Raw genomic sequence first — 25,756 nt, forward strand, 5'->3', positions numbered from 1 at the left:
ATATTCTTGGTACTTTTGTTTATATTATCACTGTTTACAGTATAGTGGTTATATTTTCATATTTTCATATTTTAGCGAGATATCATTGTCTCTCTTCAATCACCAGCACTACATTTTTACACATAACAACTGATCCGTATTCAGCATTCCTATACTTGAGCTGTGTGGGGGCTTTATGAAAGATCAGAAAAAATACTCACTCTATACTGTATTACACTGTTCAAACTAGGTTGGACTTAATGGACTTGTGTCTTTTTTCAACCTTGACTACTATGTAACTATGTAACTAGCTTTTACAAACTAAAGCCAATGTGAAAGGTTCAGCATTAGATAATAAAAAATATTTTTAAATGCCAATTTTAAAGTGTAGCTACTTATAACAACAGACTTCAAAAGAGTGCATTCTGTTTGGTTACTGAACTTAATTAGCACTGAAGAATAACAACTTTTTATTAGAAAAAGTTTGTTCCTTTGTCTCCTGTTGATGTGTTAACTGACACTGGCGCAGTTGTGCCTGAATTTTGTGATACTTGGCATCACCAGTAAGTCTGTGACAACAAACAACACATCTGCTGGTACATGGCACAGAGTTCATTGTCAGAGCAGTAAGTCAGGTAATCAGTTATCGCTGTGTATACAAATAGAAGGGGCCGTAGTGCATATAATGACCCTGACACCACAAGATTGTTTGTATCAAAAAACATACAAATGGTATAAGAATTACCTTTCCGGTGCAGGTAGAATACCTGTTTTTTATACTGTATGCTGGAAAGGTAAGTGTACTCCCTCTTCTTTTACATGTATAGTTTTGTAAACGTATGACCCTAGGTCATTTTAACGAGGTCCCTCTCCCCCATTGGGATGGAACATGGTGTCATTATTAACATTGTCTGTATTTTCTGGTTTCCTCATAAGCTATGAGTAAGCACTGAGTATCAGTGCGAAACGTCAACTGTGTATCCCGTTTTCACCTTTTTGCTGTGGATTGTAGTGTATTCCATTTTACCATCAAAGGACAATTCAGGAATCTTTTCCAGGAGTGCGGCTGTCCAAATATTTTCTTTTTTGTTTCCTCATTGGTTAGCTGGAGCAAATCCAGCACATAATTAGCCGGATTCAGAAAGACTTACGCCGGCGTATCTAATGATACGCCGCGTAAGTCCATGGATGCGCTGTTGCATCTATGCGCCGTATTCTTGTACTAAGATACGCCTGAATTTTGGCATCCTACAACCGACGTAAGTCTCCTACGCTGTCGTATCTTGAGTGCATATTTACGCTGGCCGCTAGGGGCGCTTCCATTGATTTACGCGTCAAATATGTAAATGAGCGAGATACGCGGATTCATGAACGTACTGCCGCCCGTCGCTGTAATCTACGCCCTTTGCGTAAGGCGTACGTCTGGCGTAAAGATAAACCACCAAAAAGCTGGTCTAAGTCATTTATAGCCGGATTCAGAAAGACTTATCTAATGATACTCTGCGTAAGTCCATGGATGCGCCGTCGTATCTATGTGCCGTATTCTTGTACTAAGCTACACCTGAATTTTGGCATCCTACGACCGACGTAAGTCTCCTACGCCTCTCTATTTTACGTTGGCATAGCGCATATGAGCTGCGCTACGCCCCCTTAAATATACGCCGCTCTACCTGAATCCGGCTATTAGGGTATGGACGTCAGAACTGCCGTCGGATTTTACGTCATTTACGTAAGTCGTACGTGAATGGGGCTGGGCGTAGGTTACGTTCACGTCGTTGCCATTGAGCCGTCGTATCTTAGGGCGTAAATTCGACATGATTCTGAGCATGCGCGCGCATGCGCCGTTCGTTCGGCACTTCATTTACATGGGGTCACAATTCATTTCAATACAACACGCCCACTACCTGCCTACTTTGAATTAGGCGGGCTTACGCCGGTCCATTTACGCTACGCCGCCGTAACTTAGCGAGCAAATGCTTTGTGAATACTGGCCTTGCCTCTCTATTTTATGTCGGCGTAGCGCATATGAGCTGTGCTACGCCTGCTTAAACATACGCCGCTCTACCTAAATCCGGCTATATGTGTTTTTCTTTCAGGGTAAAAAAAATGGAGTAAGGATGTAAGGATTTGAATGAAATCTAAATTGTAATGGCTAGATGGTTGTGTCAGAGCAACTCCAAAACTGCAGCTCTTGTGGGATGTTCCTTGTCAGCAGGGGCCAGGATCTACCAAAAGTTGTTCAAGGGAGGAAAACTAGCTTCTTCAGCTCAAATTGCTGGAAAAGCTAGTTAAAGTGGAGTTCCACCCATAAATATAACATTACATCAGTAGTTTTAAAAAAAATTCATTAGTCCTTTAAGGAAAAAAAATGTTTTTTAGATGCCTTCAAAGTGTTGTTGCTAGGCAGAATAATTAATTTTCCCTCTTCCTGCACCTAGGTGCTTAAGCTTACTAACTTACACCGCACAGACTCCTGGGAATGTAGTGGGTTCTAACTTTCCAGGAGTCTGTGCACTCCCCAGTCTCGAAGAATCATGTGACTTGGACAGTACAGGTGCTGAAACCTGATCTGAAACCTATTACACTGCCTGTGCAGCACTGAGCATGTGCGAGATCTGCAAGGCTGAAATCCAGGAAGTCATACAGTCTGGCTTCATGATGCCCACACTTAAGATGGCCCCAGTCAATTTCTATTTTATAAAGTGTCTAAATGCTGTAACAACCTAACAAAACAGACCTTAGTTTACAGACTAACTTTACTAGAATACATTAAGCTTGTGTATTACAGGGGTATTTATATTTAAAAAATGAAATTTTGGCCGGAACTCCGCTTTAATGCTGGTTCTGATAAAAAGGTGTCAGAACACTGCAGTTTGTTTTGTATGGGACTGCGTAGCTGCAGACTGGTCAGGGTGCTCATTCTGACCCGTGTCCACAGCCAAAAGCAACTATAATGGGCACATAGCATCAAAACTGAATCTAAGAGCAATGGAAGAAGGTTACCTGGTCTGATGAATCACATTTTCTTTGACACCATGTGGATGGCCAGGTTTGTGTGCATCACTTACCTGGAGATAAGATGGCAACAGAATGCATCATGGGAAGAAGGCAAGGTGGCGGAGGCAGTGTTATGCTTTGGGCAATGTTCCGGCTGGTAACCTTGGGTTCTGCCATTCATGTGGCTATTGCTTTGACACCCACCACCTACCTAAACATTTTTGTTAACCAAGTACACCCGTCATGAAAATGTTATTCCCTGATGGCAGAGGCCTCTTTCAGCAGGATAAAGTGCCCTGCCACACAGCAATAATGGTTGAAGAAGGTGTGAGGAACACAACAGGGGTTGACCTGTCCTCCAAATTACCCAGATCTCAATTAAATCGAACGTATGTGGGATGTGCTGAAAAACAAATCTGATTCATGGAGGCCCAACCTCACAACCTTAAACAATCTGCTAATTGATGGCTTGGTGCCAGATACCTCAGTATACCTTCAGAGGTCTAGTGAAGTCCATGCCTCATTGGGTCAGGGCTGTTTTGGTGGCAAAAGGTGGGTGCTCATGTTATGGCTGATCAGTTTTAGTGTACTTGTGGCTACATAATTTGTTTAGTGTAACTCTTTCATTAAGTGATTTTAAAAGGAAGCAGGTGTTCGGAAGCAGACTAATCTTTTACTTGCTAGGGGGTCTGCCTTGACAGGACTAGTCTGGATTTTTTCATAAAATTGTATTTTTCGTGTATAATGCTTGGTTTCCTACCTGGTCAATGATGTTGAAGATCTTATAAGCAGCACCTCTTGCCACAGAAAAAGCTTCAAAATGAGAAGCCGCCTGACCAAGACAATAGCTGCTGAAGATCACACAGAAGAAGACCTGTAGATTAAATAGGCAACTAAATATAAATAAAATAATTATTTACACATTTACAATCTTGCTTCTATTTTATAGATTTTCTAAGCTATCTGTATCTGCTTTCACACACGAAATGTCTACAGGGCTCAATAGCTAGAGCTGACTTTGAAGAGTGACTCATTCCCCCCTGCCTCTTCCCTTCCCTCCTTCTGCTTTCTGTAGATACATTTGGTACAAGGTTTCAATCATAAAGACAGACTTAAAAAAAGCAGCTTCTGCTGTGCTCCCTTTTCAGAAAACCCAAAGTGCTCTTTAAATTTCTGTGCACACTGTGTTTAATATTCATGTGTAATACATTTCATGAGAGAAAAAACAAATATAAAACCATATAAAGGTTATAAATAAAGAACTAAACAATTATAAATTCTCTAAAGTCGAAATGTAGAACTTACCGACATAACTCTACCAATTGTATAGTCATTTTCACTCAACACCAACGTTGCTCCATACCAAAACCCAAGTGCATGGGTAGCATAGATGATAAAGAACATAAATCCAACAGCCAATTGGGAAGTGATAGCCTTTTTTATACCAATTTTTTTAGCTTCTCCCAAGTTATTTGTGTATCTGAATATTGAAAAGAAATAAGTAATATTTTTAGCATGCACACAAGCATCTACTACTTGTATTTATATATGAATGAAGGTGACAAAAACCTTTTTAATTCTTTCTCCTGTCCTCCAAATGCCACCACTGTCCGTATGGAGGAAAGGACCTCTTCCGCCACAGCTCCAGCCTTTGCATATGCCGTAAGCTCCTTGCTTGTCAGTGCTACCAGCATCTAAAGAATTTCATCAGAAGTTAGTAGGTAGCTGAGTGTTACCATAGATGGTGTGATTTTCTTTTTTTGCAACCAAAGGAAAGAAAATCTCTCAATTCCCCTATCAACAGTCAGTGTCAATGTGGGAATACCTCCTGTGGAGCTATTGTGTTCTCACAGTGGGGGGAGAGGATACAGGGACCCGTCCCTGCTAGTAGAACACAGTGATTATTTTTAGCGGCTATAGCTGCTGGCAATAACCTCATGCCAAAAATCCGACATGCTGGTTGTACCTAAATTGATCAATGGATTGACTTGGGTACATTCAGCCTGTCCTTGGTGAACTGGCTGAGAATCAAAACAATCTATGGTCGGCTTTAACCACTTCAATACAGGGTTTTAAAACCCACCTCCATACCGGGCCTATTCTGGCACTTCTCTCCTACATGTACAAATCATCATTCTTTTGCTACAAAATTACTCAGAACACCCAAACATTATATATATATTTTTTAGCAGACACCATAGGGAATAAAATGGCGTCATTGCAACTTTTTTATCTTGCACGGTATTTGCGCAATCATTTTTCAAAGGCCTTTTTTTTGTAACAAAAATGGTTTCATGAATTAAAAAATAACAAAACAGTAAAGTTAGCCCAATTTTTTTGTAAAATATGAAAAATTATGTTACGCCAAGTAAATATATACCAAACATGTCACACTTTAAAATTGCGCACACTCATGGAATGGCGCCAAACTTTGTTACTTAAAAATCTCCATAGGCGACGCTTTAACATTTTTACAGGTTACCAGTTTAGAGTTACAGAGGAGCTCTAGTGCTAGAATTGTTGCACATGCTCTAACGCACGCGGCGACACCTCACATGTGTGGTTTGAACTACGTTTACATACGTGGGCGGGACTTACGTGTGTGTTCGCTTCTGAGCGCGAGCTACCGGGGACAGGGGTGTTTTAATTTATTTATTTATTTTTTATTTTACTCATTTATTTATTTTTTACACTTTTTTTACATTTTTTTTCCCGATCGCTTTTATTCCTATTACAAGGAATGTAAACATCCCTTGAAATAGGAATAGTGTGTGACAGGTCCTCTTTAAGGAGAGATGTGGGGTCAATAAGACCCCACATCTCTCCTCCAGGCTGGAAAGAATGAGATTGTGAAAAAAAATTCACAGATCTCGTTCTTACTAGCCGTAATTGCGGTTTGTTTACTTACGAGTACCCGGGTGTGACGTCATCACATCGCGCCCAGGCCCCCGACGGTCATAGAGATGACTAGTGACCATCTGGTCACCAGTCATCTCTATGCTTCACATCCGGCAGACGGCGATCATTTCTCCGGGCCCCTGATGGCACGGGAGAGCCTGGAGAAGCACCGGATGGCGACGGGAGGGGGGATGTCCCCTCCCGCCGCCTATAAGAACGATCAAGCGGTGGAAACCACCGCTATGATCGTTCTTACGGTGTGCAGGATCGCCACCGGAAGAAAATTATATCTGAATGATGCCTCTAGGTGCAGGCATCATTCAGATATCCCCGCACAAATGACAGGATGTCATATGACGTCCAGCCGGATAAAAGATCCCCTTTTTGGACGTCATATGACGGCGTGCGGTTTTGAAGTGGTTAAAGGGGATTATGACTTAGTGGAGGACCCTGAACAAGTGTGAAGAAAACTAATTCTGGCACTTATTTACAGCATGTATGTTATGGGTGTTTTGTCCCTGGCAAGTACAGGAAGCCAGCAAGGGCAGCCACCATACTTTTCTCATGACAGTGTAAAAAACAAAACCTTGAAAAGTGTTAAAGTAAACCAAACTGTCGCTGGCCCCTTTGAGGCTGCCATTATGAAAACAGATTACCACCTTCGCCAAATATTTATATATGTACTTCCTCAGAATCCCAGAGGTCACTCCTTCTAAGCTCCAACACCAGCCAACACCAAGTATTTTGTTTGTGGCTGTGGCTGTGGCAGGGGAAAGCACTGCCAAGGGAGCCCTGGACGATTAAGTATAGGTATATGGTAAGAAAATAGATGGGTAAGAAAACAGAGTCTTTTTAAGACCTTCTAATTTTTTTTTTGCCTCCACAGAATTGCATAAACAAAAAAGGGGTAGAGAAAGGAAGCGCCACCTAAGTGCAGTATTAAAGAGGTTCTTTCAATGACACAAAACACACTTAAAAGAAGGCAATGAAAGAAGGCTCATCTATAACATCCTGTAGTCCTCGTCCCGGATCCATGGGCTACTTGGAAGTGAAGATAGCAGAATGTGTGTAGTCTTTAGGATTGTCCTGTGGCCATCAGGATGAGGCCTGGTCCAGCGTGGAGCACACGTGACGTCATGGGATTGCTTCCTGTGAACACTTCAGGGAGGAGGGTCAGACAGGAAGAACAAGGGCTGATTCGGCCCTTGTCTTTTTCTCTACCCCTTTTTTGTTTACCACAGAGTCAGCTCTCTGAGGATAGCAGCTGCCATTGAACAGCCACATCACCTGTACTTTTAACTGTTGAACTACTTGTTACTATTATTTTTAATGGACTAATCACCGTACCCCTACTTTTACATGCACTTTGTAGCTGCGCTGACAGTTACCCCTCCTATTGAATTGCATATAAAAACACATATCTTACACACAAGCACATTTATGTGGTTTTAAAAACATGTTTATTCTCCTCCCATATTGGTTGCTGTAAACAACAACACTTCCCTTTTTCTTTCTAAGCTCCACAGTGTTTAATGCCACAATTTATTCATTACCTTCGAAGATATGGCTGTTGAAATTGTCAAAACAGGACCGGCTGCTATAAGAACTAGAGCAAGTTTCCATCCATAAATTAATCCAATTAGTAAACCAAATACAAAGGTTGAAACATTCTGAAGAAGGTGTCCGACCTTGTCACCAATTCCATCATTGATTTTGTTAATGTCTCTGCCAAAACCAAAAACACTATTCAAGAAAATTATATTTTTACACAAATGATTTCAAAAGTTTTTAGTCAAGGTTTTAGTCAAGATGAATTTAAAAATAAAATTCCTACTCTGTAAGACGAGTGTTAAGTTCACCAGATTGAGTGACATCAAACCAGCCAATTTCTTTTGATAGCACAGAATGAAAAAACTTTTGTCTCATTCTTCTGGTCTGTCTTGCAGCAGCTAGAACCCAAAAGGAGACCTGAAAGTATGCACAAATTATAACTCCTGCTCCTAATCCCACATAGTAGAAGGAAAACCTAAAAACAAAGTAAATAAATTACCTGTGAATATACCAATGCAAAATATTCTTGCTTATATTTCTTAAATAAACACACAATTTAAAGATTATCAGAAACAGATCCACCGGAGGAATACATAACTTCTGGGGTCCACAAGAAAAAACTAGTGGATGACTGGTCTCTCTAGACCAGGGCTCAAAATTTCAAGTCCTGAGCTACTAGCAAGGCCTCAAGAGTTACTCGCCACCAGTTGCCCCACCTAATTCATACACTGCCCTGCGCCTAATTGCACCCGTAAACACGCCCTCGTAGATTATCTCATGGAATGACAATGTTTTATGCAGAATCAAGTTACAAAATTAAATATTACCAACAACAACTTTAACAAAATGGGACAGGGCACTGGGGGCAGACCAGAGGGACAGGGCACTGGGGCAGACCAGAGGGACAGGGCACTGGGGGCAGACCAGAGGGACAGGGCACTGGGGGCAGACCAGAGGGACAGGGCACTGGGGGCAGACCAGAGGGACAGGGCACTAGAACTGTGTCTCTTCCCCATTCTCTTGCTGTCTCCTCTGCAACTCCCATCCATCCTCTCTCTCTCTCATTCATCTCATCATCAGGAGCCTGTGTGTGCGTCTCCACGCTTGCATGTCCCCACTTCCCCCTTTTATTCAGGCTGGCAGAGAGGAGAGGAGCTGCAGCACAGCGGGAGGGAGTACAATCCAGCGCTGAGATCCACACAACTGCACAGCCATTGACACCATAGCACAGCGCACACTGACAGCGCACAGCACACATTGAGACCAGTCTGTTCACAGTGCTCAGGCTAAACTGCTGGACACTTACATGGAGCACAAGGAGAAGAAAACTGCACAAACTAGAAGGCTGCCGCTCTCATGTCAGGGCAACTTTCAGTGAGCGCTGCACCGGAGTGGTAATTTTTGCAATCCTCCACCTCACTCATTACTTTCTGCTCTCCAGCTACATTGGTCGGGGCCCGGGGGAGGGGGGCAGGCTCAGAGAGGTCATACTGTTGGGTCCCATGGCTTAATGAGAATTGTAAGTAGAGCACCTGTGTACTGCTCTGCCTGTGCACGGCTCACCAGACTACTTTTCCCGAGCATGCACCTTTCCTCTTCAGCCGCCAATCTCATCGGGACTCTAGGTGTAGGCACAGATTGGAGGGAGATTGGTCATGCAGCCCTGTCATCACTCGCCCCCCAGCTTAAATCCACTCGCCAAATGCTAGTAGGCGAGTGGAAATTTTGAGGGCTGCTCTAGACTACACATTATTAACCAGGGTTCCTACAGTGGCTGCTAATGGTTCTTTGAGTTATGATTAATTAGCCTTCTATCTAATTGTGCCTGTATAGTTACAGAGCCAACGGCACTTGGCAGAGCCAGTGGCATAATACCAAAGACCTTAGCGGTCAGTAAGGGTGGCAATCAGACCGCTGAGGTATGGGGGGCATTCTTCCACATGACTTTTGGTGTAAGGGGCATTTTTCTCACTGTCCCAGTGAATTGGTTTTAGCAAAGGTTCCCAAAAACCTGGAAATAATTTTAAGAGTTCTTCTGTTGTAAAAAGGTTGCTCTAGATCATATCTATACTTGAAATATCACTTTGAAGGGGTGTTACGTGCAAGTGTGATATTTCATTTTTAGATGTCTGTGAGTCTCACCACTCTCTTGTTTATATCAATAACAACAGCAAATTGTTTGCACTCACAATCACTGCACTCTCCACGGAATCGGCATTGTGAGAGACTCACTCTACTTATTGAATTTTTCATTTATTTTCATATTTATATACATTGTAGGGAAGAGCTGAGACTTCTACAGCCCTCTGGAGCTATACGAAGTCACTAGATGATTCAGCCCTTTGGTGTCCACCCATAACTGAAAATCCAGTTTATTCTATTATCTGGCAATCTATATTTGGTCATATTTAACATAAATTGACAATATGGACTTTTTTCTTTTAATCAACTTACAGTGTCATCTGGTCACTTAACGGTTTGAATTTAGCACATTCAGCTGCAAAATAAATAAAAAATACAAAGTTTTTCCTGTGTGGAAAAGATATTCTGCATTGTATACAGCAAAAACTATTTTCAGATAACCAAACTGAGCAAGGACAGGGGAAGCAGACCTTGACATAAACAGCTGTCCTTCTGGTAAATGCCACAGTTGTCAGTGTAGACTTTGTTATATCTTTATAATTTTTATCAGGCAACTGTATAATGTTACAGTTTTTTTTTTTCATGCCATCAACACAGCACACAAGGTTATTGTGTATTTAACACAATGAACTTGCTGTTTCTCTTGTGACTATTCTTTACCCATAAATCAAAAGTGCCTCTTGCTCTGCTACCTGTACAGCAGCTTTTTTTTGTTTAACCACATGCCGACCACCGCACAAACATTTATGTTGGCAGAATGGCATGAGCAGGCAAATGGGCATAAATGTACGTCCCTTTAAATTTGACGCCATGTGTGCGCACGCGCCCATGCCTCGAGATCTGTGACCGTGCCCGCGGGGCCCGCGGACTCGATGTCCGCCGGTGTCCCGTGATCGTGACGTGGAGCTGCAGAACTGGGGGATGCCTGTGTAAACAAGGCATCTCCCTGTTCTGCCTTGTGACAGGACACTGATCTTCTGCTCCCTGTTATCGGGAGCAGTGAAGAGTGTCGTGTCACATGTAGTCCAGCCCCCACACAGTTAGAATCACTACCTAGGACACACTTAACCCATTCCTTGCCCCTTAGTGGTTAATCACTTCCCTGTGTCATTTACACAGTAATCAGTGCATTTTTATAGCACTGATGGCTGTATAAATGACAATGGTTCCAAAATAGCATCAAAAGTGTCCGATGTGTCTGCCATAATGTTGCAGTCATGATAAAAATCGCTGATCGCCAGGACCCATCATCAGGAGGCCTGCTCGCTGAACCTGAAAGAGCCAGCAGACCTCTCAATAACGTCAGAAACAACATGGCGTCACAAGACTGAGCAGTGGCAGGGCCTGAGAGGATCTGAGCAGGACAACCCTGTATCTGTCATATGGGTGAATATCTGAAATGTTGAAATGTGCAGATCCCACCTCCCAGTAAGGCCCCATACACACAATAGAATCCATCCGCTGAAAAATCCCAGCGAATGGGTTTCAGCGGATAGATCCTATGGTGTGTACACTCCAGCGGATCTGTTTCCGCGGATATATCTCCCCTGGGATGGATTCCAGCAGATCGAATATTCGCTGACATGCTAAACAAATCTATCTGCTGGAATCCATCCCAACGGATGGATCCGCTGGTCTGTATAGACTCACCGGATCCATCCGTCCGAAGGGATCCCCCGCATGCGTCGTAATGATTCGACGCATGCGTGGAATTCCTTATATGACAGCGTCGCGCACGTCGCCGCGTCATAATCGCGGCGACGGCGCGACACGTCATCGCCAGAGGATTTCGGAGCGGATTTCAATGCGATGGTGAGTACACTCCATCGCAAAGAAATCCGCTGAAATCCTCGAGAGGATTTATCCGCGGAAACGTTCCGCTGGAACGTATTCGGGGATAAATCCTCTCGTGTGTATGGGGCCTAAGTTGGAGCAAAAGAAAAAAAATGGGGGGTATGTAAAGGGGGATGGGAGGGGTATGTAAAGGGGGATGTGGGGTAGGAGAAGTGTATGTATGAGCAAAACAAATAATGGTTTAAAAACACTGTAAATATGCATACAGACCTGGTGATCCTGCAGAAATTGAGTGAACTACTAAATTCCCATGTTCTCTGCTTTTGCTGCATTGATCCCAAGCAGTGTTGTCACAATGCACTGTTCTCTTTTGCGGACCACAGAACAGCTCCCCTTTAGCTTATGGGGTTAAAGAGGGGGAGATGTGCTTTTTTTCAGATCTCAAAGTAAAAAAAGACCCCAATTTTTACTGTTTGCAACCCAAATCCCCACCCTCATTCCCTAAGAATGGCATGGGGAGGAGCCAAGTGACATCACAGATGTAGTACAAGGATCAGCGGCGAGTTACTTTGTTACATTTTGGATCTGCTTTTATTTAGACTGCTATGTCACAAGCATCTGTTATGTTAGTGAATTTTTTATATTAATAAAACTTACTACACTATGGAAATCTACCCATGGTCTTGAGCCCTGCCTTTAGAACGTATGTGGAAGTTGATGACTCTGAGACTATTGGAATAGAGGGAGAGTAAAGATTGGAGGGGAAGAGTCAAGATCTTTCCTGGACGTTTGCTACATCTGATTACCCATGGAATTGGGAAACAAGCACTCCTAGATCCAAGCTAAAGGTCTAGTATACAGGTAAGGGGTCCACCCTAACTTTCACTGTCTGGTGGAGTACTAGATAAGCATAACTTACTTTGCAGCACCGGTATTCTGGTTTCAAACAATCAGTTTTTAGATCTCCTTTTTAAGGATACTTATTGTTACAAGTAAAGGCTATTTGATATTTTTCATGGAATAAGGAACTATCCATGTGAATTCTTTCAACTGAATATTGGAAATTATTAGCACTTAATACTTAAAGTGGAGGTTCACCCAAAAAAATCTATTTTTAACATTAGATTGAGACTAATTAAGGGGAGCAGAAACGGGTATTTTTTTTCAAATCAATGCCGTACTTACCGTTTTAGAGATAGATGTTCTCCCGCCGCTTCCGGGTATGGGCTGCGGGACTGGGCGTTCCTATTTGATTGACAGCCTTCCAACCGTCACATACAGCGCGTCACGAGTTTCCGAAAGTAGCCGAATGTCGGTGCGCAGGCGCCGTATAGAGCCGCACCGACGTTCGGCTTCTTTCGGCAACTGGTGACGCGCTGTATGCGACCGTCGGAAGGCTGTCAATCAAATAGGAACGCCCAGTCCCGAAGATCATACCCGCTTTAAGACTCACATCACTGTATTTTTTATTTTTTTTTGCGTATTGTGGTTTATCTTTTTCCTTTGAAACTGAAGATCGGAAAATATTTGTACTACTCTAGTACTATTTTGGATTCACATCATTGTATATCATTTGTTAAATATTTAGCACATCTTTCCTATGAGGATTGTATGTTGGTAATCACTTGTTGATAACCACTTGAGATCATGACTTTTTCACTATTTTTGACACATCACAATTATATTTATATTATACCAATTTTATTAGTTATATCCTTGTTTTTGAAATACTGTACATTGAAAACATCATTATCTCCTCAATGATAAATTAATAATTATGTGAACAAGTCTTACTTGTGTTTGTTAGGGATGCATTGTAACACATGAAGCTGTCAATCAAATCTCCAAACACAACGAACATTAAAGGCTGGGCAAGGCCATTACCAATGGCTCCAAGAATTCCAATAATCATATAAAAGATATCAAGCCCACTGGCATATCGAAACTAACGTCCATCAAAGAGAAACAGAAAAAAACAAAATAAATCAAAAGCTGCAATTTACATTAGCTAGTGTACAATATATAAAAAAAGAAGAAAATATACTGGGGGAGATTTACTAAAACTGGAGGACATACAATTCTGTGTAGCTGTGCATAGTAACCAACCAGTTTCTAACTTAAGCTTGTTCAATGAAGCTTTGTCAATAAAACCTAGATGCTGATTGGTTACTATGCACAGCTTTATTAAAAGGCCCCCACTGTGTCTTTCATGAATCAATTAGAGTAACTTACAATTTGAATTGGGCCAACAGTCTTAATTTTTTCTTTTTCTTTGTTTTTCACATCTGGATCCCTAGAGAAGCAATAACGATTATGTTTAATAAAAGCACACAACATTTTGCAAGTAGTAGGTTCTTGTGTTTGCAACTCTTATGCCCTGTACACACGATCGGTTCGTCTGATGAAAACGGACCGATGGACCGTTTTCATCGGACGAACCGATCGTGTGTGGGCCCCATCAGTTTTTTTTCCCATCGGTGAAAAAAAATAGAACCTGTTTTAAAACTTTCATATGGTTAAAAAAACGATCGGTCAAAAATCCACGCATGCTCAGAATCAAGTCGACACATGCCCCGAAGCATTGTACTTCATTTTTCTCAGCACGTCGTTGTGTTTTACGTCACCGCTTTGGACACAATCGGATTTTTAACCAAAGGTGTGTAGGCAAGACTGATGAAAGTCAGCTTCATCGGATATCTGATGAAAAAATACATCGGTTTGTTTTCATCAGATGAACCGATCGTGTGTACAGGGCATTAGATAACGTTTTCAGAATGGTATTTTAGGATATGAGCCAGTTATCAAATATTTTTTTTCTTCACTTTTCAGCCGACATTTGAAACAGTTTTACTTTACATGTGCTATTAAAGTTATATGTATATGGGTGTGTTTGATACCGCTGTATCTTGTTTGCACTAAACCACCAAGTGAATGTACTGTAAATTACTGTCTATAGTACCATTGCTGGTGTATATCTTTAATTTGTTAGCAGAAAGCCAATAAAAAATTTGTAAAGCCAAGCGTTCATTAGGACATATATACTGTATATAAATATAGATTTTTTTAGATCTATATCTATATAGAGCTATAGCTATACCTATATAGATATTAGACATGTGCACAATGAAATATTTTGTTTCGGAATTTCGTTTTCGTCGGAAAAATACATTTATTTAGTTACTCCGAAATTCGTTTTTATTTATTTTGTTTTTCGTTAAAAATTGCATTAGTCTGAAAATTCAAATTAATTGGTAGAATCTGTCATTGAAGGCTTATGGTGTCTGTCGAATGTTCAAAGAAGATTCAACGGAGCAGCTAAACTGTTCGACGCTGCAATCGTACATATCCGGTCGAATGTTCCGCCTACAAGCTAGCTATAGTAGAATTCTAATGTTGTATGACTAATTATATTTATTAATTATTATTACTAGTCAACCAACATTAGAATTTTTCTATAGCCTACCGGCGCATGCATTTGACCAGAAATGTACGATTGCAGCGTCATACAGTTTAGCTTCTCCGTCGAATCTTCTTAGAACTTTCAACACCATAAGCCTTCAATGACAGATTCAAGGTTTGTATGTTTTTCGCTGCTTTGTCAAATCTTCATCGTTCATGTTGAATTGTCTACCCCAACAGTCAGCCAACTTTCACATTCGTTTCGCTAAGTGCAAACTTCTATGTTATTTTAATGCTCCTCCTCTTTGGTTACAATCAGCCAATAACATTCATCATCATCATCATTATTTTTATTTTACTTCCCCCACAGAATCTTTTCTCTCTATAATGTCGAATCTTTTCTCTCTATAATGTCGAATCTTTTCTCTCTATAATGTCGAATCTTTTCTCTCTATGTCAAATCTTTTCTCTCTATAAATGTCAAATCTTTTCTCTCTATGTAGAATAATCTTGGACTAATAGAGTTAAGGTTAGGCACATTTGACCACAGGTTCGATAGATACAGATTGTTATTGTCAGCGTCATGTTGAATCTCCTATCTATATCGAACTGTTGTCGCAACTAAAACGAAAATAAAGCATTTGTTTATGTCGGATCTTTCGGTTTTCGGATTCTGCGCTTTTGTTATCGTTTGTTAAAACAATAACGAAAATATCAGAAATTCGGACGAAAATGCATTCGGATGAAAACAAATGCCCATGTCTAATAGATATATATTTTTTGTATATATTTGTAAATGCAGAGCTGACTTCAAGTTACACTGAGTCATCCTTTTCATGATTACAAGTTTTGTTCCCTCAAAAAATAAATCACAAATTTCACACAGTGTTATCTGTTACAACTTGCTTACAAATAACTATCATCTTACTCACATAACTCCACCATAAACAGCGCTTCCAATACTGTTAATATTCTCCACCTCGTGTGCCTCCACACCAGACTCTATAGCCCCAATCTGTGCCGAGTGCCGAGCGTGCTCTCACCTTACAGTGTGAGACCCTATTCCTGGCAGGTCCTAATACACATTTCAGCACAGATTTCTCTGATCTCCCTCCAAGTGTCTCCTCTCCCTCATTCACAGATGTAGGCAAATCATTAAGCAAACAGACAGACCTCATAGTGCTTTCCATGAAGTCAGCTCTGCATTTTAATAAAAAAAAAGGAAATCTGTGGGCCGTATTTTCGGTGTGCCCAAAAATTCAAGGACCCACTGGAGATTGGATCCCAGCTACAAGGGGTGAGTACACCTAGCACAGTGTTGTGTAATTGAGTTTGGAGCACGTTTATACTTGTGGAAGCACAATTTATGGTGGAGCTATGTGAGTGAAATTATATTTACTCATAGGTAGGTGATAACAGGACACTATGAGAATGCTTGTTTCTGAGCATAAAAAACTTGAAATTATGAAACGGAACTAATTCAAGAGAGTGGTGAAAATTGTTTGGATGATTCCAGCTAACCTGAAGTCAGTTCTGTATCGATAGACAAAAAAGGTGATTTGTGGATCTCATTTGTAGGGGGTCCTAAAACTAAAGGTGAGAGTACATTTTCAATGAAGGGAGATTGCCTGTAACACAGGGCAGAGTTTAAATTTTTGGGTGGAGCGGTTTCATGAATACTGTTTTGAATGAAACAATTGGATGGACTAATATGTTTTAAAATATATGTATGACAGAAAAGACTACATATTATCACTGTAAGATATTTCAACTTTGGATGGAGTTTTAACACAAAGGCAAATTAATTTGGTGCCTATGTGAACACCAACTTCTCAAAAGTAAAGACATAAATAGGACCTTTGGGCACATTGAAAAAGCCGGCATTGCTATACAGGTAAGAGCACACACGTGAGGTTGCTGCTGCAAAGTTTACGCAATGAAAATATTCAGAGACCAATAAATATCGAATGGCTCAGGGTTTGTAGGTTGTATTTTAAAACATAAAATAGGTAAAAATATGTTCAATTAATTTCTTTCAGTGCAGGACTGGAGAATCATCTATTACCTATCAATTATTCACTTGCTTTAGTTTTTTAGAACAAGCATCTTATTTTAGAACTATGTGAGAAGGTAATTTATTTATTAATCGTGGCCTACGAGTTTATATTTAACTAACATGTTCTCTGTAACTGTATAATTTCTTTATAGCTATAGCCCTGGAACTTTATACAGATTATAACTGCAAACTTGCTCATGGCCATCCAGGATATAATTAAAAAGTAACCTAGAACAAACAGGCAGATAGGAAATTCAGAACTCCTGATCTCCATGCTTGTTGCAAGTCAGAAAGCACTGAGGCTATTACATTAGCATGGGACGGCTAACTTTTTCAAAAAGGAGAGTTTAGCAATTGTAACTTCCATATTATACCATTACAGGTTTCCATTAACCACTTGCTTACTGGGCACATATACCCCCTTCCTGCCCAGGCGAAATTTCAGCTTTCGGCACTGCGTCGCTCTAACTGACAATTGCGCGGTCCTGCGACGTGGCTACCAAACAAAATTGACATCCAGTTTTTCCCACAAATAGAGCTTTCTTTTGGTGATATTTGATCATCTCTGCGGTTTTTATTTTTTGCGCTATAAACAAAAAAAGAGCGTAAATTTTTAGAAAAAAACACAATATTTTTTACTTTTTGCTATAATAAATAATATCCCAATTTTAATAAAAAACTACAATTTTTTTCTCAGTTTAGGCCGATACGTATTCTTCTACATATTTTTGGTAAAAAAAAATCGCAATAAGCGTATAGCGATTGGTTTGCGCAAAAGTAATAGCACCTACAAAATAGGTAATGGCGGTGATCTGCGATTTTTATTGGGACTACGACATTATGGTGGACACATCGGACACTTTTGACACATTTTTGGGACCATTCACATTTATACAGCGATTAGTGCTATAAATATGTACTGATTACTGTATAAATGTGACTGGCCGGGAAGGGGTTAACACTAGGGGGCGAGGAAGGGGTTAAATGTGTTCCCTACTAGTGATTCTAACTGTGGGGTGGAGGGGACTGAATGGGGGAGGTGACCGATCTGTGTCCCTATGTACAAGGGACACAGCATCGGTCTCCTCTCCCTGACAGGACGTGGATCTGTGTGTTTACCTGCGGGTACCTGGTGGACATTGCGGCCGCTGGGCACGCACATCGGCATGTCAGTGAGGCGACAGGTGCGCGCGCCCCCCAGTGGCCGGAGGAGCCAAGGACGTCATTGGACGTCCTCCAGGCATTGTAGAGCCACCTTGTGGTTGTCATTGTACAATGAATTGTTCAAGCGGTTAAAGTGGATGTAAACCCAAAAAATGGGTTTATGTCACAATGTACAGTATAAGATTTCCTATCATCTGTGCCCAGTCTTGCCACACAGAGTTAATCCAGCTCTGAGCAATCTTCTCGTATTGTTCAGTGAAATAAAACGGACTTACAGAGAAAAACCTTAGTCCGTTCCGCCCCCTTGCTGTGAGTGCCAGGTTATTTGCATATCTCATGCACTAGCCTGGAGACAGGCATTATTTTTTAATTCCCACCCCCACCCCTTTTCTAAAGTCTTGTGGTTACTTTTCTGGATTCTGACTGGATGTTAGTGATCATAGCAGAATTTAGTGTAAGGAATACACAGGAAAAAATGCATGTTGACAAGGGGAGTGTAGAGGAGGGCAGAAGTCTACTGACATCACGACTCCACCCACAGAGCTCCAGACAACAGATCAACCCAAAGAATCTGCAGTTTTTCAGTTCTTCAGTTCCCCAGACAGAGGGGAAACTTTTGACAGATAAGTATACATGCAGGAGGCATGTATATCCCTATAGATCAGCACTATCGCAGCAGTTTAGAAAGGATGAGAGTGGGTTTACATCCACTTTAAAGTGAACCCAAAAAGTAAAGATTTTCTATCTTATAGGGAACATCTGGAAATGTTAATTGTGCCTAAGCAGTACCCTGAAAACCTTACATTTTGTATGAAATTACTTCTGAAAAATGAGCCTCATACCATAGCTGTACATCTGCAGTGTGAGATCTATAGCATGGCTGCTCATGACTGCTTGTTCTAGAAGATTTAGTGTGAGATTTGATGATGTCACTAGTGTGCTCCCCACTGTTCTCCTTGCTGAAGAGGAAGTTGAACCTGAAATCATGCAATGCAAGGATCCTTGTGCTTCTACATCATCCATTCTGTAGATCTGTTCTTTTTCTATCTCCTGCTGAGTTTTAAATATTTTCCCACCAATCATCAGGTCATCAGCCACTAGTTCATGAGGAAGAAAGCCCTGCCTCTACCAATATGGTCACCTCCAGAAAGAGACACAGAGTAGAAAATAATCAATACAAGTCAGTAAATGGGAAAAGATGAGCATTAGGGAGACCTCAGACATTATTGGTGATTAGTCTTTTGCCCTCTGCTTGTCTTTTTTAGCAAAATTTCCACGCATAGGTGTGCACAGCCTATTGCATTAGGGTGTGCACCCTAAAGCTCAAACACACATGCATGTGTGTGTGTCTACATATATATGACCCTGGAACATTGATTTCCCTGCCAGCACAGTGAAAGAGAAGAGCATAAACACTTCTCTTATGGCAGAGCCGGTAAGAGGGAGATCTTTCCCATGTTCCTGCTGCTATACAGAGGGATAATACTAATGCACATGGGATGATTAGGGTGTGCCTGGGCACATCCGGCACACCCTGTGTGCATGCCTATGTTTCCACGGCTTAGTATTAGAAAACTGAGAAATGAGCAACCACTAAAGGACTGCGTCATATGTGGTCCTGAGCCCCTTGAAAAATTCTGTTAAACTAAAATAGTTGAAATTAAACTCTCTATTGATTTTGGTGGATTTACATATAGATGTACATTACAAGAATATTTAAGGACACATTCTATTTTCTGTATCACAATCCAGACAACAAGCTCCATCAGGAAAACCTAATTATATGTCCCGAGTCCCGACAAGTTTTTGTACTTTTCTTCCAATCTTTGATTTATTATTTCTGATAATAACTTTTGACACTGCAGCCTTTTTAGTGAAAAAGCAGGGGATACTTTGCAGTGAAGTAGGGCAAAAATTTGGCAACTTAAAGGAACACTAAAGGTTTGTTTTTTATTAGATCAATTGATTGCTGTAAGCTAGAGCATTTAAATATCACTTACCTCGTTTTTCCTTTTGACCTCCAAAATACAGTAATCCAGGTTTGAAAATGCCATTTCCTGTCACTCTTCTTGCTTTCCACCAGCATCTGAGCCGTTTTGCATGGTGGAAAGCAGAATGTGCTCACCCCCTCCCTATTACTACAGCCCTGCGTGAAGATGCTCTCTTAGCCCTCACAGGCCCTCGCAGGCCTAACAGGCCTCACAGGCCTAAGTCTAATGGGAACTGTAGTTCCCATTAGTCCGTGATGTAGCAAGAATGAATGTGCACCGCAAACCAGGAAGTCAGTGAGAATAATGATTCAGGAGTGACGGAGGTGAATAAAACAGCTTGATTTCAACAGGTATCAAACTAGTTATAATGCAAAACATTACTTTTTACTTTATCAGCTACTGTCAGACTTTAATTTAAGAGGAAAATATTTTTGTCTTTACAACCCCTTTAAAAGACTTTAAAAACAGCTTTATACATTACAGGGTGTTTTTTTTATTTCTGATACATACTTGTGGTCCTCCAGCATTGGATCATTTTCTTCTGTAGGCTGAGCCTTATTGAGCCACAAATCATTTTCCCTAATGTCAGTCATCCCTTTTTTTTTCTGTCACCCAATATAAAACCAACTGTTGAATGAAGAACAACATGTAAGAAAGAAATCATAAAACAGCAATATTATGACATATATTTTGACCTGTGAGCTTACAAATGTTGGTGATCGCAGACGGTAACACAATTGCTGTGCCTATACATGGCCTGATCCTTGCAAGGGATGCCTCAAATTTAAGTGTCACTTGCAGCCATCAGGTGAGGATTGAGCTATGAGCTATGTAATTGTGGCCACACAACTGTCAATATTATTATTTAATGCAATCAAAATGAGAAAAAAATCATAGGCCAATAACGGTCTATTCAATCGAATTAAGTTAGTTTTCCATCAATTTCAACTCTGCCCAGTCAATCGGCCATGGCAGAATTTATCAAACAAGTATACCCATGTATGTATCTGAGAACCAATCATAATTCAGATTAAATAAAATTATGTTTAATCTCCTTTTATTTAGTCGAATACATTGCGAAAATAAAACAGAAAAAAAAACTACAGTTCGTTATATTTATGTGCGACCATCATAATAGAGAATATAAATGACAATGGGTCACATATTGAAACATAGAACACATAGATACTCTCCAAAATGAAGAAAGGATATGAAAGACATCAATATTACAACAAATGATAACTTATTGATAAGTATATAGTAAGTGCCCATATCCATACCATTATTACTAAAAGTTACAGTAGAATGGTGGCAACCGAGTTAATAGATGGGAAGCAATAAGTAAACAGAAGCACAAAGTGAATACAAAGGAAGGAAGAAAAAAAGGAAGTAAAAGGGAGGGGGAGAAGAAACCGCGAGAAACGTGATAGGTCGAAAGTAAGGAGGCATATGGATTTGAGCACTCTGGCATAACCAAACTGGAGCATCCGACTAAGGATGACATTTAGGGTTCTAAGTGAATCAAATATAAAAGGCAAACTTATGTCTCTCTCCAACACTCTAGAATATGTGAAGAATGTTGATAGAGCTAATTTACTAAAAGATAAAATTGATGATTGTGGCATAAATTCTTTTCGCAATCCATTTATCACCAATTACTCTTGTCAACATACTAACATCAAACACATTGTCAACAAGCATTGGCATATCCTAAAAAATGATAGGATTCTAAAAACCATTCTACCTGACAGACCACCGGTGGTTTTTATGGGGGCCCCTTTTTTGAAAGAAAAAATAGCCCTCAATATTTTCAATCTTCCAGCTGTAAGACCTATGTTCTTTCAGAGCCTTACTGGCTATTACCAGTGCAGAAAATGTCAAGTCTGTTCCATAAATGGTTGTAGGACTAGAAGAACTATTACTTTTGGTTCTAGCTGTACCTCCAGGAGCTACACCATAGAGCCATTTATCACCTGTTCTATGGTTGGAGTAGTGTATATGCTCCAATGTCCGTGCGGCCTACAGTATGTGGGCAGGACCAAGCGCCCACTGCAAGTACCAAGCTTAAATGAGCACATCAATAATATTAGGAGAGGTTTCACAAAACATTCTGCATCAAAACATTACCTTGCAGTGCACAATAGGGACCCCACCAATACCATCTTTTTAGGCATTGACAAATAGAGCCCTTATTGGAGGGGGAGTAGCCTTGTTAGGAGCATCTCTAGATTGGAGATGGCATGGGTACATAAGCTTAAATGCTATACACTATTCGGTCTCAAGTCTCATAGACGTGGACATTAATTGCTTCATTGATAACTCCTAGTGACAATTTTCTATCATAAACATTTTTGAGTGTTTGTTTATTTTAATTTCATTCATTTCTATATATGAGCATCCATTTATTTTATGTTGAGTTTATTGAGTCTGTTAAGGTTATGTAGACTTGATATGAGTCCTGAGTGGCAGTGATTATTAAATATATTTTACATTTTTATATTTTTTTCTCATGTTTCTTTTTATACATTTTTTCCCTCATAGGAAAACATTTTTTTTTCCTAATTGGCTCATGTGTGTGCATCTATGCACCCATGTGTGCTAATTTTGTATTAAAGAATTCATTTTTAAATGACAGGAATATTGAGTACGCATAATCTCTTTTGTGCATTTCTTAATAATCATTTACGGTTGATTCGTATTGAGGGTCACTATTTGACCCGGTGCGAGTTAATGGAGTTTTGCCTACATTTATTATTTGGCATACTTGGTGTTTTCAGTAATGTCTCATTGGAGTTGATGATGAGTCTTAGTGGCTGATTTTTAATAGGTTTATGACATCTATTATCTCTGTTAGATGTTACTTTCCATGAGCTCTAGAAATATAGCTTTGGTTTCTTTTCTCTTTATATAGATTTGCCCTTCCTTACTGGGTAATGCATATATGCATTTTTGTTTATGTTTTCCATCATCCAAGATGGCGATTTCTGCGGCCGCTTGGGACTCACAGCAAGGCTGCATCATCCATTGTGTATTTATCAGCGGTGAATCAGAACACCACCTGTATCCTGTGACCACGTCCCTCTAATGACAAAACGTTGGGAGGAACGACGTTCTGACGTCACCACCTTGCACGTTAGACACAGAAGATACGGGCTACTAATCGAAGAGCCGGCCGGCTCGATTGCTTTTTATGCCATACTTTGATGTTATAACTGTAAGTGCGCATTTTTTAATTACTTTAATAAACTGTTAAAGAATTTTACACTATGTGAGTTTATCCTGTCCTTATGTGGTGATATCCTGTATTTGGTATGCTGGACGAGATACACATTCATGTGAGCTGAGGTGTTTACTGGAATATACAGAGATCCCAGGCTGGGTTGCTAGACCATGCGTTTACTGATCTCCTGTCATAAGAGATCACATTCATCCGGTAAGCGACAGTGTGTACCCAGGTGGAGGCTCCTTCTTATTATCACTCCTTTCCAAAGTTGTGGATTAAGTTTGCACTACGGATTGTGGATTTATGGACTTTACTTCTGTGACTTAATGTTATCCTAATTGATTATTATTGTGAACACGGAGGACTGTTTTTCACTGTGTTTTTTTACTGTTTTCACTTTTATTTAATAATTTTTGCATGGATTGAGTTTTTTTTTATGTCTATTTGATTTCATTCATTATTCATTTACTTTCAAACCTTGACCCACTGGTCTTGGAGTTAGTAATTTCGATTTGAGTGTTTATCATACTTTATCATACAAGCTACACTGACCATTTGGTATCTGATGAATGGTGTTATACACCTTTCTTAATTTCTCAAATTTTTTGCCTTCACTGGTTTATTAGTATATTCACAAAAATGCGTAGTAGTCCATGCTTTACAGGTTCATTTATAGCGCAGCTGTTATTTCTTTACCAAAACTTATGGGAATGTCGGAAGTGATTGCATACCGACCATGTAAGCGTATAATCGCCAGTTTTTTAAGTGGCAAATAGAATCCTTTTCACAAGCCCACTCAGTAAACTATGGGGCATTTGGTGAACGCCAAGCCCTGGCTATCACAGTACGTGCAGAGGTGAGAAAGTGCAGGATTAACTTATTTTTATTTGGTTTATAGAACCCAGGCAGCATGTAGAGCAAAGTGATAAGGGGGGAGTTTGTATTTGTCTCCCACTAGATCATAGTATAGGCAAAGTATTTTATTACAAAGTAGAGTTACGAGAAGACAGGTACTCAATATATGAGTCATGGTGCCCAGGGCCTATAAACATCTTCAACAGGTGTCGGGATTGATGGCTCTATAGTATGCGAAGTAGTGGGCCACTGATACCATCTGGTGAGGATTTTGTAGTTGTGCTCCTGCTCTTGATATGCAGGTTTTATATGTAAACATCAGCATTTTGTCCCAATCAATGTCATCAGAGGGAATATTAAGTCATAAAAGGAAGAGCATGCAGTAGAGAGTCCTACAACAAAACTTGGTATATATGAGACAGGGGATGGTCTGGCCTGGTCGATTGGGAGTGCATACACTCAAGGTCAGTGAGCAGCCTGGTCAAGGAAGACGTGGACATGATAGTAGTAAAGTAATGTTGAAGTTGGGAATATTCCAACCAAACACTAGTAGAGTTATAGCAGGATGCCATTAGCTGTGAAAAGGGAAATAATGATCCTCTTTGCAGAGTATGGCATAGTAGCAGCCTCTTCACCCACTTCCAAATAAAGAAATGAGACTGATGAAAGGTAGGTGGATATGCAGTGGTACCAAAGAGAGGAGATAAAGGGCTCGGCCAAGATGTGAGTAGCCCCTTCACAATATAGGAATCCTATACATGGAGCATGTAATTAACCAAAAGGAGCATGGTTTCTTTGGCCAGTCTAAGGCCAGTGTCCGTCCATGGCAAAGACGTGATATAAGGTGTAATAAGGTCATTCTCCAACACTGTCCACAATTTAAAGTCAAGGCTATGATATCAGAATATCTAGAATCCTAAGTAAAAGGGAGGCATGAAAATACAAGAGCATATTGTGAGTGTTAGTGATAAGTTTGGAAAATAGACAAATGTCAATATTGGTATGGGAGATAGGATGGTAGCTGCCATATAAAAAATGCATCCTTACCAGCTTTTGGCAAAACAGTGATGTGTGCTTCCAGGGCCTGAGTGGGAAAATCTGTGTCCTCAGAAACAGCATTATACGTTTTGGTAAGGAAAGAAGAGAGAGGACCCTGGAACAACGTATAAAATCAGGCAGTAAAACTGTCAGGGCCTGGGCTTTTATTAGACTTCAGGGATGATATGGCTCCCAATTATTCTTCCTCAGAGAAGGGTTGGTCAAAATCTTTCACAGTTGATGGAGAAAGGGTGGGGAAAGCCATGTTGGAGACTTTTCAGAGGTTTTGCTTAAAAACATGTCCCAGAAGGGGCACTAGGAAAGTTATATAAGCGATCATAAAAGGCACAAAATAGCTCAGCAATTTCTTTGGGGTGATGTGTCATTCGACCTCCAGGCCCCTTAAATTTTGGAAACGAAGCAGCCCAAAGATTAAATTAAATTATTGATATTATCGTTCATTAACATTAGCAACCAATAGATTGTTTTTTTATTGATATGTTTAGTTGCTTACATGTAAAGCCATGGGAACCCAGGGTTTTTCTAGGGGTAATAATGAGCATTTCCATTTTTGTACTGTAGGTATGGCACTAACTTTGAAAAGTTAACGTTCCAACTTTTATTCTTTTGCTTTTATTTTTTGTTTGTTGAATAAAAAATAAATAAAAA

General features: G+C 40.3%; 1 protein-coding gene and 1 long non-coding RNA gene across 5 annotated transcripts in view; one reads left to right on the forward strand and one right to left on the reverse strand.

The window, feature by feature from the left end:
- Window positions 1-25,756, reverse strand: part of LOC120940141 (ATP-binding cassette sub-family B member 5-like) — a 125,544-nt gene that overhangs the window by 68,332 nt on the left and 31,456 nt on the right. For 2 of the 4 annotated variants that reach the window (XM_040352809.1, XM_040352808.1), the window contains 9 exons: window positions 20,482-20,598; window positions 13,594-13,654; window positions 13,156-13,306; window positions 9,880-9,922; window positions 7,709-7,900; window positions 7,428-7,599; window positions 4,546-4,670; window positions 4,282-4,456; window positions 3,737-3,850 (listed from right to left, as the gene is read on the reverse strand). In XM_040352809.1, coding sequence (XP_040208743.1) covers window positions 3,737-3,850; window positions 4,282-4,456; window positions 4,546-4,670; window positions 7,428-7,599; window positions 7,709-7,900; window positions 9,880-9,922; window positions 13,156-13,306; window positions 13,594-13,654; window positions 20,482-20,564 — 1,116 coding nt within the window. In that variant the 5' untranslated portion in view covers window positions 20,565-20,598. The remainder of the gene's footprint in view (window positions 1-3,736; window positions 3,851-4,281; window positions 4,457-4,545; window positions 4,671-7,427; window positions 7,600-7,708; window positions 7,901-9,879; window positions 9,923-13,155; window positions 13,307-13,593; window positions 13,655-20,481; window positions 20,599-25,756) is intronic. The other 2 variants (XM_040352811.1, XM_040352810.1) reach the window with 2 other exon arrangements.
- Window positions 15,705-23,233, forward strand: LOC120940143. Its single transcript, XR_005749392.1, has 2 exons — window positions 15,705-16,057; window positions 22,883-23,233. It is a non-coding gene; the product is annotated as an uncharacterized LOC120940143 (long non-coding RNA).

Source organism: Rana temporaria, chromosome 5, assembly GCF_905171775.1.
Source record: "Rana temporaria chromosome 5, aRanTem1.1, whole genome shotgun sequence".
Classification (NCBI taxonomy): domain Eukaryota; kingdom Metazoa; phylum Chordata; class Amphibia; order Anura; family Ranidae; genus Rana; species Rana temporaria.